The sequence below is a fragment of the Astatotilapia calliptera genome, chromosome 2 (assembly GCF_964374335.1).
Source record: "Astatotilapia calliptera chromosome 2, fAstCal68.1, whole genome shotgun sequence".
NCBI classification, from domain to species: Eukaryota; Metazoa; Chordata; class Actinopteri; order Cichliformes; family Cichlidae; genus Astatotilapia; species Astatotilapia calliptera.
Genome location: NC_137423.1, coordinates 3427567 through 3443148, shown reverse-complemented (window position 1 = coordinate 3443148; position 15582 = coordinate 3427567). Strand labels below are relative to the sequence as shown.

At 38.6% G+C, this 15582-nt stretch overlaps 2 protein-coding genes across 2 annotated transcripts; one reads left to right on the top strand and one right to left on the bottom strand.

The window, feature by feature from the left end:
- The first annotated feature begins 2303 nt into the window (after positions 1–2303).
- Positions 2304–3909, top strand: LOC113023092 (signal-regulatory protein beta-2-like). The gene is made up of 5 exons (XM_080309223.1): positions 2304–2752; positions 2841–3197; positions 3311–3439; positions 3521–3561; positions 3668–3909. Exons 1-5 carry the CDS (start codon positions 2410–2412, stop codon positions 3809–3811), a joined length of 1014 nt encoding a protein of 337 aa, XP_080165349.1. The 5' UTR covers positions 2304–2409; the 3' UTR covers positions 3812–3909.
- An 8021-nt stretch (positions 3910–11930) lies between these two features.
- Positions 11931–13662, bottom strand: LOC113009377 (uncharacterized). The gene is made up of 3 exons (XM_080304298.1): positions 13496–13662; positions 13019–13363; positions 11931–12922 (listed from the first exon to the last, which is right to left on the bottom strand). The coding sequence occupies exons 1-3, from the start codon at positions 13536–13538 to the stop codon at positions 12552–12554; spliced, it is 759 nt and encodes a 252-aa protein (XP_080160424.1). The 5' UTR covers positions 13539–13662; the 3' UTR covers positions 11931–12551.
- Positions 13663–15582: the final 1920 nt, after the last annotated feature.

Genomic DNA, 15582 nt, shown 5'->3' with positions numbered 1-15582 from the left:
TTGCTGCAATGGAAATTCTTACAGAACAGTCGTCATATCACATGTCAAGTGCTAACGTGATATGCTACGAGTTGCTAGTGCACAAAATATTTGCTTTAACTTTAGTTGCCTTGCGGAAACAGGTTTAAAGTTAGCCCCTGCACAGGAACTAAAAATAGAAAGCAAGAGAGAAAAAAATACCCCCTGTGGATTCACAACACGCAACCACATTACTGCTGATTTTTCCACTCACTGCCTGTGAAACATCAGCTAAAGTATTGTGGATAAATTACCTATTCTAAGTTACTTGTTTATGTTTTTTACATAAAATGAACTCAATGCAAACAGATTGAAAATAAAACTCTGTATTCTTTTTTTTTGTTGTTGTTAATAAAAGGAAGCTGGTATTATATGGATATGATGCAACAGAATTCACCCAAAGCAACAACATAACATGTATAAGACAGCCGGCCAGCTCTCTGCAATGTTGATTTTTCAACTGAACACAAATTTGTTTGGCCTTTTTTTTCATTATAAATGTTTTAAGTTATTAAGGTCAATTGTATAAATTATTTTAGAAATAAATTTGAAATATATTTTATTTCTATCTTCTTGATAGGGATAAAAGGCCATAATTAGTCATGTTACTACAATAAAAACTGTTGTTACATTAGCTCTCATTATTGAGTAAAATGAGTGTATAACAGTAATGATGACTGCTCTTATTTGCTGCTGTCTTAAAGGACGACTGAGCTGAGGTCACTGCAGGCCCAACATGTTGACTAAGTTGTGACAAATGCTCTGTTGCCATCTGCTGGTGACTTATTGGTAATTTTACTTAAATATTTCTACGTTGTACAAGTATTATTTAAAAAATCAATACAACTATTATTTTAAACTATTAAATATACTATACTGAAATATAAGTTAAATGTAACTAATAAAAGAAGAGATTTTGACTGAATAAAAAGGAAATACAGAGGTTTTGAAGCAAGTGTTTTTTAACTTTTTACTGTTTATTTGCTCTAAGGTCAGCTACTAAAATTGAGTCCATTAAAGGTTTTTGTCTAGATGTTTGTTGCTGCCTGTTTTTTAATGGAGCAGTTACCTCATGTCATCTTTCATGGCAATGGCAAAGAAACGTTGTAGAAGCCTACTTGACATCAGTGTGAAATCAATAAACCACCAGCCATTTCTCTCCATGTGGGCCATTTTTATTGCACTTGTTTTTAATGCATTTTCTAACAAATTTAACTCCACATTTTAAAAACACTTCCCAGTTTCTTCCTTGAGGTTACAGCCAGCATTCATCCATATTAGGAGACGATTTGGAGAAAATTAAATGATTGCAGAAAATGGCTGTCAGATATGGATGATTTATTGTCATGTACAGTTGCCTGCACAATGAAATTAGGTAACAAAACCACAAAGTTGTGAAAGTAAAGAAAGCAATATACAAGAAAGAAGAAGAAAACCAATATAAGAATAAAGTTGAATATATCAAATATTCACATTCAAGCTCAACAGAATTGTCCAAACTGTTTTTGCTTTATGTACTATATTTCCCAGAGAAATATAAAGAAAGGGAACTGCTGCTCAAGACTTTTGCACGGTACTGTACATGCATTGCTAAATGTCTTGATGCATGCTCACACGTCCAGGTTAGGAAATCCCAAATAGTTGATTCCGTCAACTGCTGTGGAACTTTGGAAAAGAAAGTGGCGCGAAATGACACGCAGCTGCACTACAGCGATGTTAAAGCAGCAGAGTTTACTTCTACGTTTACAAGACAAATTATTGAAATTAAATAACGATATTCATCGAGTTTAATTATTTTACAATGTAACACAAGTACATTGTAAGTAGCTGTGATTAAAATACCTAAAATGAACAGTAATTAGCTACTCTACTTTTTCAGTGGAAAAGTGATTTAATTACAGTAACGCATTACACCCAACACTGGCCTCACTGCTAAAGAACAAAATGCCCCTAAACTCAACATTCCTCTAAAGTGCAGAGCTTGAGGTATTTGATGCATTTCTTGCAATACTAAACCAGAAATAGACAATCAAAAGTGAAAAGTGAACAAAGAGAATAAAAAGATAATATGCTTTAGAAACAGATGAGGTTAGGGAGTGTACACAGGGAGTGTACTTTTGAGTGTCTTCTGTGTTAACCAATCAAATTCCTTTCATGATCTAACCCAACACGCTCAGTTCACCAACTTAACTTGCTGAAAACCCCCGAGAAGGAGCAGTGTCAAGATGGTGGTGTTATGGGTGATGTTGCTTCTTCTTCATCAAGGAGGTAAGTACAAATTTATTCTGTCCATAAATCTGAAACTGGATTATTTTTGTCAAATACATCTGTGAGCATTTATCGATAATATTTTTATAATAATATTTTGAAAACATTTTAACCTAATACGAAATGCTGTTGTGTTTTAACTCAGATTCTCTGGTTCCAGTGAAAATGGTTCAGCTTGGTGAACCAGCAACCTTAAAGTGTGATATACCCAAATACATCAGCAGTAAAGTATACTGGTACAGGCAGAGTGTTGGGGATACACTTAAATTAATTGTGACACTATATCGAGATACAGAACCTGTGTATGCTTCTCCGTTTTTGAAATCAAGATTTTCTGCAAAGAACGCAAACAATTTTAGCAAACTGACTATTCTGGAGACAATCCAAGAGGATGAGGGAATTTATCATTGTGGAACCACAACATGGTGTGATCTTGAATGGAGTGGGACATATTTGTTAGTTAAAGGTAATAAACAGACCAACTTTTACAGACTTTTTAATCTTTCAGAGTATTTTTTGAAGAATGTCATTGTAATACATTTTATATTATGCAGGAAACACTGAAAGGACATCAAACTATATTGTTGTACAGCAGCCGATAGAATCAAATCCACTGCGTCCAGGAGACACAGCAACTCTACAGTGTTCAGTTCTCTCTGATTCTGAGAACAAGACGTGTGCAGGAGTTAATAATGTTTTCTGGTTCAGAGCTGGATCTAATAAATCCCATCCAAACATCATTTACACTGATGGAAATAGGACTGATCAATGTGAGAAAAGATCTGACCATCAGAAAAGATGTTTTTATCAGCTTAAGAACGTCGGCTCCTCTGATGCTGGGACTTACTACTGTGCTGTGGCCACATGTGGGGAGATATTATTGGGAAACGGAACTAAACTGAATATGCAAGGTACCCCAATGATTCTGAAATTAATGCATATAATATTTCTCATCAGGATGTGATATCTCCTACTTTTTGCCAATCCTAACTTTATTTTCTCACTACTTTTATTATTGTTCCAGAAAGCAGTGTGTTGTCACAGACAGCCAGTGCAGTTGTTTTTCTGCTCAGTGCTGTCATGTGTATAAGTCTCTTTGTTATTGCTGTCCTCATTTACATAACCAAGAAAAACAACAGTGATCATCACAAAGGTAATTGAAGTTACTCACCATTTGCTATAAACAAAAATAATTATTAGACATTTAATTCTTAATTGAATGTTATATTTCTAGACTATCAACAAGCTCCGGTTAATGATCAGAAAACACAACAGGTACTTAATGTTAACATTATTCTGATAAATATGAACTTAAACAAATTAAAGGTTAAAAGTTTTGATATTTTCTAATATTTTCCAATTTTATAATATTTTTATTTAGGACATTTCCCGGATTAAGGACACACAGATGTTTTCTGCTGTTATCTTTGCTGTGACGAAAATTGATATTTGCACAACAAAGGTTGTGAATGCAGCAGAGGAGCAGCAGATCTACACAGCTGTCAAGGCTTTTGGGCTGGATTAGAGCTACTTTATGGGATTTTTTCATCTTATAGATAATACGCTTTTATGTTTTAAAGTTCTGTTGTAGTTCTGTACATATACATTTGCACACACATCTAATGTGTATGTCTGTTGCTTATTTACATTATTATTATTATTATGTGCTGCCTTTAATGAAGTAAAAGAAAAACTCCTCCAAACAAATTAAGTAATCATGTTAAAAATTCCTTTATTTCCTCACATTTCCCATTACCAAGTGTTTTCCTTAACATTTCAGCAAAATAGTGCAAGGTTGTTTTAAAGTATTAATTTAAGTAATATACCATTTTCAGGGTGACATCAACTCACATTGAAAATGCTTACCCAGTAAACACCCCACAGATTTGACTGAAGGGTAATTTCATCTCAGACCAGCACATGTTTTAGACTGTCTCTGATAGTGTAGCAGATATATGGAAGCCCATTTCCGCCACTAAAAAAAAAAAAAAGCTAGTATCCATAACTCGAAATTTCGAGTTATTTTCTCGAAATTTTGAGTTATTTTCTCAAAATTTCGAGTTATTATCTCGAAATTTCGAGTTACTTTTCTCAAAATTTCGAGTTAGCTCTGCCAATCAAAAATATACGTGAATGAGGTCGCTTTCTTGTTACCCGGAAGCATATGGCGCAGGACCGCGCACTCAAAAACGGATCCCAACAAATGAAAGTATGTTTGCTGATAGTAACACCATGTGATTCAGCTAATAACACAGGGATTTCATCATTTGTGAAGCCAGGCTGAAAACACTCAGCAATCTGTGCATTCACGACTGGATGTAATACCGGTAGCTTAGCTGTAGCATTTGTAGCTGAGGGCTTCAGCTTCCGGGTAACATGGAAATGACGTCATTCACGTAGATTACTGATTGGCAGCGCTAACTCGAAATTTCGAGTTGCTTTTCTCAAAATTTTGAGTTAATATGTCGAAATTTCGAGAAAATAACTCGAAATTTCGAGAAAATAACTCGAAATTTTGAGAAAATAACTTGAAATTTTGAGTTATGGATCCTTTTTTTTTTTTTTAGTGGCGGAAACGGGCTTCCATACAGATAGTCTGATCGTCTCTGCATGAACATTTTTGAACTTGATACACGTAGCATTCTGTGTTGTGTTAGAATCAAGAGCAGCCTAAAAAAACCTTGTATTTACTCTGAATATTATGTAGAAAAGGTATTTAAATATATTTATTCTTTCAAGGTTAAAAAAACAACAACAACAACATTAAAATACCTGCATAGAGACTATAAAAATATAAAACTATGCCTAAAAATTACAGAATTTCATCATGAAGTCTGTGATGAATAAATTCTTTATGTACTGAAATCAGTGTTTATGTTCAAGCTGGAGAGATTATACCTCTCGACTGGTCTGGGAACACCTTGGTGCTCCCCTGGACAAGACAGAGGACGTGGCTGAGGAGAGGAAGGTTTGGGCGTCTCTGTTTAGGCTGCTGCCCCAGCGGCCCGGACCCGGATAAGTAGAAGAAGATGGATGGATGGATGGATGGATAAAAATTGTTGGAAGCAAATTTGATTGTGTTACACTGCATATCCTTGCATGATGAGAGAATATCATGCGTTTTTATGCTAAAACGTGTTGACCAAACTTGACCCTTCCCTCTTTAACGTTATACGACACCTGTAAAAGCGACAGTTTTCCTTGTCTGTTGATTAAAAAGGTGAACAAACCACCGTTTGGCTTAACATATTGATCCTCCATCACATCAGTGTTCTGAATGCTTTTATTGTGAAAGATTGCTGATTATTAGTGGTGCTGGCAACGCCGCCTGTTGGCCGATTGTGCTTCCTGTGATGTTCAGTTAGTTGCCTGGAGTTTCAGCGAGACTACCTACTGATCATGTTTACTTCTCTGTTAATTAAAATTCTCTTCAAAATTTCTCATTCTTTTATTTCCATGCTGAATGGAAGAGGACACATTTAATTACAGACTGAGCCGAAGCCCAGCTGTACAGCAGCACAAACTGTATGTGTCACATTCAGTTGGTGATGCAGAAATGAAAAATCATTTTTATGTTTGATTCTAATATTACTAAATCTCTTTTATAAATAACAAGAATTAAATGATGTGACAGAGCTTGAAGCAGAAGCTCTGAGTTAGCAGAGAAAGTTGATAACCATAATCAACCACCCATTATCTGTGACAAGAACAGCAACAACAACCTCCATCTAAGCTGTGCAAGACAACATGAGCAGCTGAAATGCAGGTGCCTCTATGTGACACCACAGGAAATGAGGAGAAAACACAAGCAAAGAAAAGCACAGAGGAAAAAACAGACCAAAGCTGACAGAGGAAGCAGAAAGGCGCATATGAAATAACCAAAAAACTGTAGTCTGTAAAGTGAAGAAGTAGTATGTAAGTTTCCAACCACTGTGACACTTCGGGCTGTGAACACATTAAGCTGATCTAACTCATATAACCTTTGAAAGCCTGAACCTACCATGTGAAGACCTCTATTCACTGAAATCAATACAGCTGTAATCAGTACAGATAAACAAAGACTAAAATATGAATTTAAAAATATATTATTCCGACTTCAGTTTTTTTCACCAAACAGGATTTCTCCATATGTGAGCAAAGCACAGTAGTATGGTTTTAGCATTAGATGATTTGGAAAGACTGTAGTCACATGTCTCGTCCTCTTTATTTCTGATACTGTCATAGGGCCTGGAAGGGACTCTGGCCCATCTCTAAAAGAGACAGAAAACCATTCACACTCAGATTCCCCCCAATTCAGTTTAGAAATATCAGTTAACTTCTCCCCACTAACTGCATGTCTTTGGACTGTGGGAGGAAGCTGGAGTACCCGGAGAGCAGGCACGCAAACATGGGGACAACATGCAAATTCAGCACAATTTGTTCGTGTGAGGCGACAGTGCTAATGACTACACTCTGCTCCCTGTATGTGCTGTGTGAGCTGTATTTATTTATTTTCATTCTCATTCCTTTTCATTCTTACTCTATTTCTATTCAAGTACAATACTGTGGTGATTATTCTTAGTTTATCTTATTTCTGTATATATGTATATTTGATTTTTTTTCCTTTTTTCTTTTTTTTTTTTTACAATTTTCACCTTTGATCCAGGAGGACGATATTTTGTCCCACTATATACTTGCTGGGTTAACAATAAAACTTGATTTTCACGGCACTTTAGGAGTAGTAAGAAAAAAGTAAGTAGTAGTAGTAAAGACTGGTGTTCAAAATGGCAGAAGAAAATGAATTTGCTGCATAATCTATCATATACATTCAAAACAATAAAGACAGAGATTGGTGCAAAAGTACAATAACAATAAACACAAAAATATGCACATCTCAATAAATAATATTGAGATGTGCAAACACACTGTGTTGTTTTATGAGAACAGACAGGTAGACTTTTATAATTTGGATAGACTTTATTCATCAAAGGAGATGTAACACAGAATATAGCATAGAATAACTAAATGCATTAACAATATGATACAATTTTACAGTTTATTGTGATGGTGCTTTTTTTTTATTATTATGTTGCTCTTTGTTGTTTGCTTTCTCTTCTGTTTTTTTTCTCCATACAGGTGACCCAGGTGTTTTGTTTTTTTTGTTTTTGTTTTTCTTTCTTCCCCCCCTTCTCACCGTCTCTTCTCCCCTTTGGTTTTCTTTCTCTCCCTCTCTTTCTTTCATTCTCTCTCCCTGTCCTATCCCCCAGTCATGTCTGTCCCGTTTGTAGCAACTGAAAATAAAATAAATTCATAATTATAATAAAGGTCAATCAAATGGACCAATATGGCAAGGCCATGATGATCCACTTGGTAAAATAAATCCGCTTGGCATCTTTCTTGGCCTTAAGACAACAATTGTGATGGCTAAAGATCCAAACGGGACACAAAAAAAAAAAAAAAAACCAATATGATACAATGTTTTTTATGACCAAATTCATTCAAATCAATTCAATTTTAATTGAAAATTGTATATTTTTGGTGCTAAGTAAAAAAACAACAGCTGATTCAAGGCGTTTTGCGAGAGTTGTCATTTTGTATGTTACAGTTAGTCAAATATCCTACTGTTAGTCTCACAGCTACAGTGAGTAAACAAAAACCAGTCCACCAGATGTATTATGCTATGACATGGGCCTTTTATATGTTTTCATTAATGAAGCATGCCAATATGAGTATAAAAAGGAATAATTTCATAATCAGATTTATTAATTCAATACAACAGCCCTTGGATTAAACTTTGTTGTCTACAATGTTTTCTTTGATATTCTGGTTCCAAAAATCATGAATGTTCTAAATTTAAGAAAGCAAAGCAAGAAAAACCTTTAGTGTCTGGATAAAATAAGAACTGCGATCACAATCACACAGAGAGCCAGCAGCATGCCGAGCACAATGACAACCGGGTCCCGCTTTTGTCCTAAAATCAGAAAACAAAATACACTAAATTCTTTCATTCTCATTTATAATTTGTAAACAGAAAATATTATTAAATGTCATGAAAGAAACACTGAATAGTTTTTACCATAAGTGGATTTCACTTACTAATAACATTTTAAGTCAGTCTCTGTGAGCCATGAAATGCTTTATGATCAGTGTTGGGTAAGTTACTTTAAAATAGTAACTTAGTTCTCATATGCACTCACTCCACACTCAACCAACGTGGAGACAGACATAAAGAGACGCTGTACACACAATCACACTCCCCAAGCGTACTCTACAAACCGGGTCTAGGTACCCTTGCCCCTGGAGGGGGGAACTGCACCCAGACCCAGGTGGTGTTACCCTTTTCCCTGCGGTGGGGAGAGGCAGACCACCCCGACTCCGTAGCAGCAGGGAGGCCCCACACCCCAGACCGCAGTCGGACGGCCAACTCCTCCTAGCCCTCCCGCTCCAGCAGGCCGCAGAGAATGGGGGTGGGAGAAGACTCCAAACCTCCCTCCACCCGCTCATTGTAGTGTTGATGCATGTGTGTTCTAAGGTGCAATTAAAACCCAGGAGGGCATGGAGCTACCTGCTACATGAGAGCATGGGGGGGGGGGAATGGATGTTTGTGTCTGTGTGTGCCTGTATGTCTGTGTCTATATGTCAGGTTGGGTATCAGACGCCACCTCTCTGGGGACACCTCAGACCCTCCAAGGTTTGGAGGCCTATCTCCGCCCACCACCACTTCCCCTGCCAGTGGCGGACTCCCTCAGGTGTCGGTGCGTTGGTGGTTCTTTGTGTCTGGGGGTGGGCGTCCAGGTACACACCGGCTCACTCCTTGGCGGCCGCTTATCGGGGCCTGGAGCCTGGGGCTCGCTCGGGCCACTTCGGAGGTTGGGTGCCCCCGGCCTCTCGGCCTGGGGCTCGGTCACTCAGGCACAGCTGGGGGCCGGCGGAGCTCACGGGCGCGTCACTGCAAATCCCCCTGGCTTCTGCTCCGCGGCTGCTGAGTGAGCCCTCATCTGGGACTCTCCTCAGCTCTTACTGGGACAGTGGCGCGGCTGCCCCTCTGTTGGTCTTCCTTGGTCTCTTGTGTTCTGGGGGCCTCTGGATGTCTGGAGTTTTGATCTCCTCCATACCTGCTTCACACCCTGGAGGACGGGGCTGTGGCCCCCCACACTCCCTAGCAGATCGTTACATGGAGAAACCTTTGGAATACAAGCGCGCTGATCCACACAGGTATGCACACGGGTGTTCACTGCTCGTAGACCCAAATTACACCTTTCTTGGCTGCTACTTCGAAGCACATCTGTCCTGCGTGCTGCACAACAACATTGAATATTTAGTATTTACTGCTGTTTACACTTAGCTAGATTAATGCGATGGTGTTGTGTTTAGTATGTTGCTTTGTTTTGTTTTTTTTGTTTTTTTTGCTTGTTTTCTATTCTTCTCTCAACAGGTGATCCAGGAGATTTTTATTTTTTTTCTCCCCCCCTTTCTCACTGTCCCTCTCCCCTTCTGTTTTTCCTTTCCTTCCTCTTTCTTTCTCCCTTTCCTATCCCTCACTCATGTCTGTCCCGTCTGTAACATCTGAAAATAAAATATAATAAATAATAAAAACAAAGATCGACCAAATGGACCAATACGGCAATGCCACGATGATCCGTTTGGCAAAGTAAATCCATTGGGTATCCTTGTTGGTCTTCAGACAACAATTCTGATGGCTAAAGAACCAAATGGGACAGGCAAAAAAAAAAAAAAAAAAACTTAGTTACATTACTAGTTACTTCTCTCAAAAGTAACTCAGTTACTTCAAGTTACTCGTTACTTTCAAAGTAACTAGTTACTAGGGAAAGTAACTTTGGTTTTACTCAGAATTCTCTTGTTAATGTGTTGCTTCCATAACTTTGCCAGTCTTCTAGCTTGCTTACTTGCCACAAGTGCACTGTGCCACCTACCAATAGACAGGAAAAGATAATGTGCATATTTCCACGAGAGAAATCCCACGTCTGGACCGTCATTGACTGCTGCCATGATTCTAGCCTACGTCACAGCGTCATGTGCGCCTTTTACATCCAACATAAAAACTGCAGTCGTGGTGCTTTGATTGTACTCAGAAATTTGAAATTCTGCCTTCTGAATAGGAAGATGTAGGTAACACCAGACTGCAGATGAGCTGCATACATGGCTGGACTGGGACAGAAAATTGGCCTGGGCATTTTGACTAGAGACCGTGTGGAGAGTGTATGGAGGACCCAGGTGTGAACACAGACAGGGAGACGGAATTAACAAAAGGCGAGCCTTTATTATGGCTGATACAGGGGCAACATAAAGCAGCAAGGGCAGTGACGAAACTAAACTAGAACCTACACTGGGAAAACTGACTTAACTATGACAAAACTAGGAGGACTGTCAATGACTGTGAACAGGACCTGAGTGCATGACAAAACTATGAAATACATGAATCACTTACAGGAACATGAACTGCACAACAATCCTGAAACCACTTAACCTGACATCACATGAGGGATGTAACACAGACGACGCAACGCAGACTGAATGAGACACAGAGACTAAATACCCACAGGGATGATCAGGGGAAGTGGAAACACAAGGAGAACAGCTGACACACATGAACCTAATAACAGGACAGGGGAAATGAAACTAAATACAAAGAACACCAGACACCACAGAAATCTGTGCCATCAGAAACTGAATACCATTATAGGAAAAATCATAAAGCCTTTGAATGAAAACAAACGCTGTTGTGACAGTGATGTGCACTGTTTTGGTGGTATATATGCATCAATCTATCAATCGTTTGTTGTAAGACTCAGATAATTATTTTTTAAAAGCTATACATTTTAAATGAGAATAAGATAGAAAAGTATTTCTTTGTGCCCCCCTCTCCCTGTTAATGCCCTACCTGGCCCCCTCTGACCAAACTTTAATAGATCCGCACCTGGACAGTTACCAGCTGTCAGCTACCTAAAAAAGGATCCTGGTGTTATTTGTCTCTCAGAAACAGTTCATAACTTCCCTTCAACTCATTCATGTCACCTAAAAGGTAAACCTGTTTCTCCATCACCTGTTCAGCTCTGATGATCCAGTAAGGTCATCTCCTGGTTTCATCTTCATGTTTCCCTCTCACCAGATATACAAACCGATATCATGACCAGCAGCTTTACAGCTGTGGCTCCAGCAAACATCAGCTGATACTAGAAATTAATATTAAATTCTAACAACAGCTGATCAAGCTTAAACGTGCTGCTGTTGTTTACCGCGACATCTGCTGGTTTCCTCTTTCGGCGCAAAGTAAGCGATAAACAAACAAGAGAGCCGATCAGCTGATCATTGATCAGTTTTCATGATTGAAGTAGAAACGGGAGAGGGAGGGGGGAGAATGAGAGAAGAAGAGGCAGCTGTGCAGCAAAGACACAGAATAACTCCAGCTTTGTGCCTTTTTCATTGTAGCTGAATTACGGGACAAACTGTTCCTTTTCACCTCAATAAGAAACGCGTAATATTTTCTCTGAATACCAGACCGGACGGTTGGCAACTCTAATAACTTATGAACAAAATAAAGTTCAACATCATTAACTTCATAGCACCCACCCAGCTGTATAGAAACCCCGTCATGCTAGCTAGCACGCAGTACGGAAAAAGTCAGCATAACGAAAATAAACTCCACCTAAACTTGGTTTATATCTGACCCAGAGAGACTGCAGGTCATAACTTCTTACCTGAAGTTCAGTTCACACTTGGACCTCGGGTCTCTTTTCCTTCTGCGTCCCTTTTCCTTCATCCACCTGCTGCCTCCACCACTTGCTAATGTTACTGAATCTGTGGAAGCTCCGCGATGCCACCACACGAAGTAACGAGTAACGACCCTATCTAAATCCCAGTAACGACTAACGCGTTCCTGATTTTGGCATAATAACTAGTTACCGTGCTCGTTACCACAATAATAACGTAGTTACTGTAACGCGTTACTTAATAACGCGTTAGTCCCAATACTGTTTATGATGAATGTGGAAAGCATTAAGAAATTAATTCTGGGCTTTTTATTGGGTTTAGAAGTTTAAGAGTTGTATGCCATTTAAGTCCACAAGTCCACAGGTAACAGTAGCAAATCAAATATTACATTTACATTAATGCATAATATAAGAATTACAGATATGTTTTAAAGTCCTATCAAATGATTCCCTGAAGCATAAAAACAGTTTCAATGAAGTGAATTAACATGTAGGAAAAAATCAGCAAAAGATTTTAGGCAATTAGAATTGTGACCATTTAAGATCTCTATATAATTAAACAAAGTAATTTAAAAAAATATACATACCTATCTCAACCACAGTTCCTTCACCAAACAGGATCTGTCCACATGTCACCACGGCACAGTAGTACGTCCCAGCATCAGATGAGTTTGTTACAGTTTTGGACAGACTGTAGTCACATCTCCCGTCCTCTTTATTTCTGAGACTGCCGTGGTAAATGCTGCCTGGATGGGATTCTGATCCACCTTTAAACCAGTGCACTTTGTCTTCATCTGGACACTGATCTGTGTCATCTTTGTTCTCAGAGAGGAGCGAACACTGCAGAGTCATTGTATCACCCAAATGTACTGACTCCACGTCTGAAGTTTGTTTCACGGTGAAAGATTTCTGCAGCGTTTTTGTATCTGTGTGAATCATAAAAAGTCATGAAATAGCATTAACTGTAATTATTTGGGCTTAGAAGCAGATATGACAAAAACAGTCAAATTAAAATACGTTACCATCCACGACCAAAAGCGTGCTATTAAAAAATTCCATTATGTATGCCGTTCCTCCTTGGCATAAGTACGTTGCTTCATCTTCTTTGGTTGCATTTGTTATGGTAAGAGAATAGATATCACCCACTTTTGTGGCATTGAATCTTGAGTTGTTAAATGGTCCCTTTAGTGATATTTTGTCAAAACTTCCTGAGGCAATTGTTTCAATCATGTTTCCAAAATTCAGCTTATACCAGTAAGACAACCCAACATCATCCCTAGGGATTTTACATGTCAGAGTCACATTATCTCCAAGTTTAGTCACAGTTATAGAGCTCTGGAAAGGATCCTCATCCCCTTCAGTCAAACCTAAAAACAAAACAAAACAAAATACGGTATCAGTTAGATTCGAACATGACAGGACAAAGCACCTTAAATTTAACAAATATTACTCAACCCTATATCGCAGTGTCACATGTTTCAGTGCAGAAGTAAACTTACACAATGTACTTAGAAGAATCAAAGAAAGCAGCCTTCTGATCATTGTGGTACCTCAGCCTTCTCTCGCACAACTGATGTCTTCCAACTCAAAGGAAGACTTGGTCACAAGATAATCAGGGGGTACGAAGTGGAAATTACAGTCATTGGCTGAAACACAGAAAATCCACTTCCTGTAAAATTTTACAAACCATTTTAGTGAAACTTAGCTGTACAGTTTGTTTTCACTGATTATTCCCCAGCATAATCTGTATTTTAAAACCTAAATTGTACATAGATATAGGTTAAAAATATATATACATTGAGATTAATGTTTTATCATTGAAGCAAAGCAATAGCTACTAATTCCTACGGTTATAGATTTGGCATTGAGGATCGTAATTACTCCAAAAATTGTAACGCAATGCATGATTTCATGATAGTCTATTCTCCACTAAATCTCTTGATTTCTTCCTCTCGTAAAAATTGCAAAAGTGATCTGAATACTTTGATTTTGGTAGTTGTTGTGATATTTTGATACCATGGTAGCATTTACAGGATATTGTTTTATAGTGATATTATACAGGAAAACTGTTACTCAATAAGGCCCATTTACTAGTTGTTTTTCTCTTTCTCTGTGACCCAAGAATTAATGTGTAAGACTCACAGGCTGATACCCCAAGGTCGAAAATACCACAGAGACGAGACCACTTCCTTACTCCCATCCTCCCTTTTTCTTTATCTCTTAGAAAAAGGCTCGTTAAAGGCCAGGTGGTTTGTTTCAGAATTCACTAATGAAAGAACTCTGTATTCTATGTCTAGAAGTGTATTTTGCTGGGATGATCATAAATTGTAACTGAAGAGATAAACTACACAAAGGATACTTCTTTGCTCAGAAGGCAGGAAGACGTTTCCTTATTTGGTCTGTACCGATTTGAACTGAGAACATGCTGACACACGAACCTTTTTCCTCTATATAAGCTGTTGTATACTTAATAAACCTTTGAGTTGATTCTGGGAAAGCAATCTGAACAGTCTCTGTATCACTTTGTTCTCCTAACTGCTCCCGATATTGTAACTAACCCAGCTGAACGGCATACCTGAGTGTTACTTATAAGGAAAGGACAAAACTCTGCTTATCGCTCACGCCTTGGAGGAAACCGGGGACGGAAATTTCCTTCAGTAGTGATAAAGAAAAACCTTGTATTCTTAGTCTGTTTTTAAAGACATCTTCTCATCTAGACAACCATCAAATTCAGAATTTGAAAATGACAGTTTTATCAATTCTTTGATCAGAGGTTTTAAAGGCTGAAATCAATCCGAGACCCTCAAAACATCAATGACAAACAACTGACAATGTTTTGTTTTTTATTCATCTAACATTGCATTGCAGACAGGTACGTGCATTAGAAGAAGCCTTAGCTTATTGAGCAATTCTCAATAAGAGCCCGCCACACAAGTGGTGTCCTCTTTTAAACTCATCAACCACAACATTAACGCCACTGGCACTGAAACCAGGCCACATACATACCAGCCAACTACAAACTGCTATAGCCCAAGCAAACCCCTCATGGCACATGCAGTCAACAATTGCAGCAGCCTCACCTAGAAGATACACTAGCCCCAGTTTATTTAGCACTACCACAAAAACTGCTCAACAACATTTTGCCCAGCATTCAAACTCAAGCATTCACAGAACGCACTGGAAAAAGCTTGATCCACAAATAACCCATTCTGGATCCGATACTAACCCCATGTTTGCCTACTGGTGGTGGTCAGAGGGCCCGGTGGAGCCAGTGTCCGGCAGCCTCGCCTCTGTCAGTGCGCCCCAGGGCAGCTGTGGCTACAATGTAGCTGCCATCACCAGTGTGTGAATGTGTGTGTGAATGACTGAATGTAGTGTGAAGCGCTTTGGGGTCCTTAGGGACTGAGTAAAGCGCTATACAAATGCAGACCATTTACCATTGAAGTTCCTGAAGAACAGAGGTGATTTGGTAATAATGTAAGCAACAGAGTTTTGAACAAGTTTAAGCTTATGGAGGGATTTGGGGGGGGGGAAACCATGCAAGAGAGAATTACAACAGTCAATGCAGTAGGTAACGGGACTATGA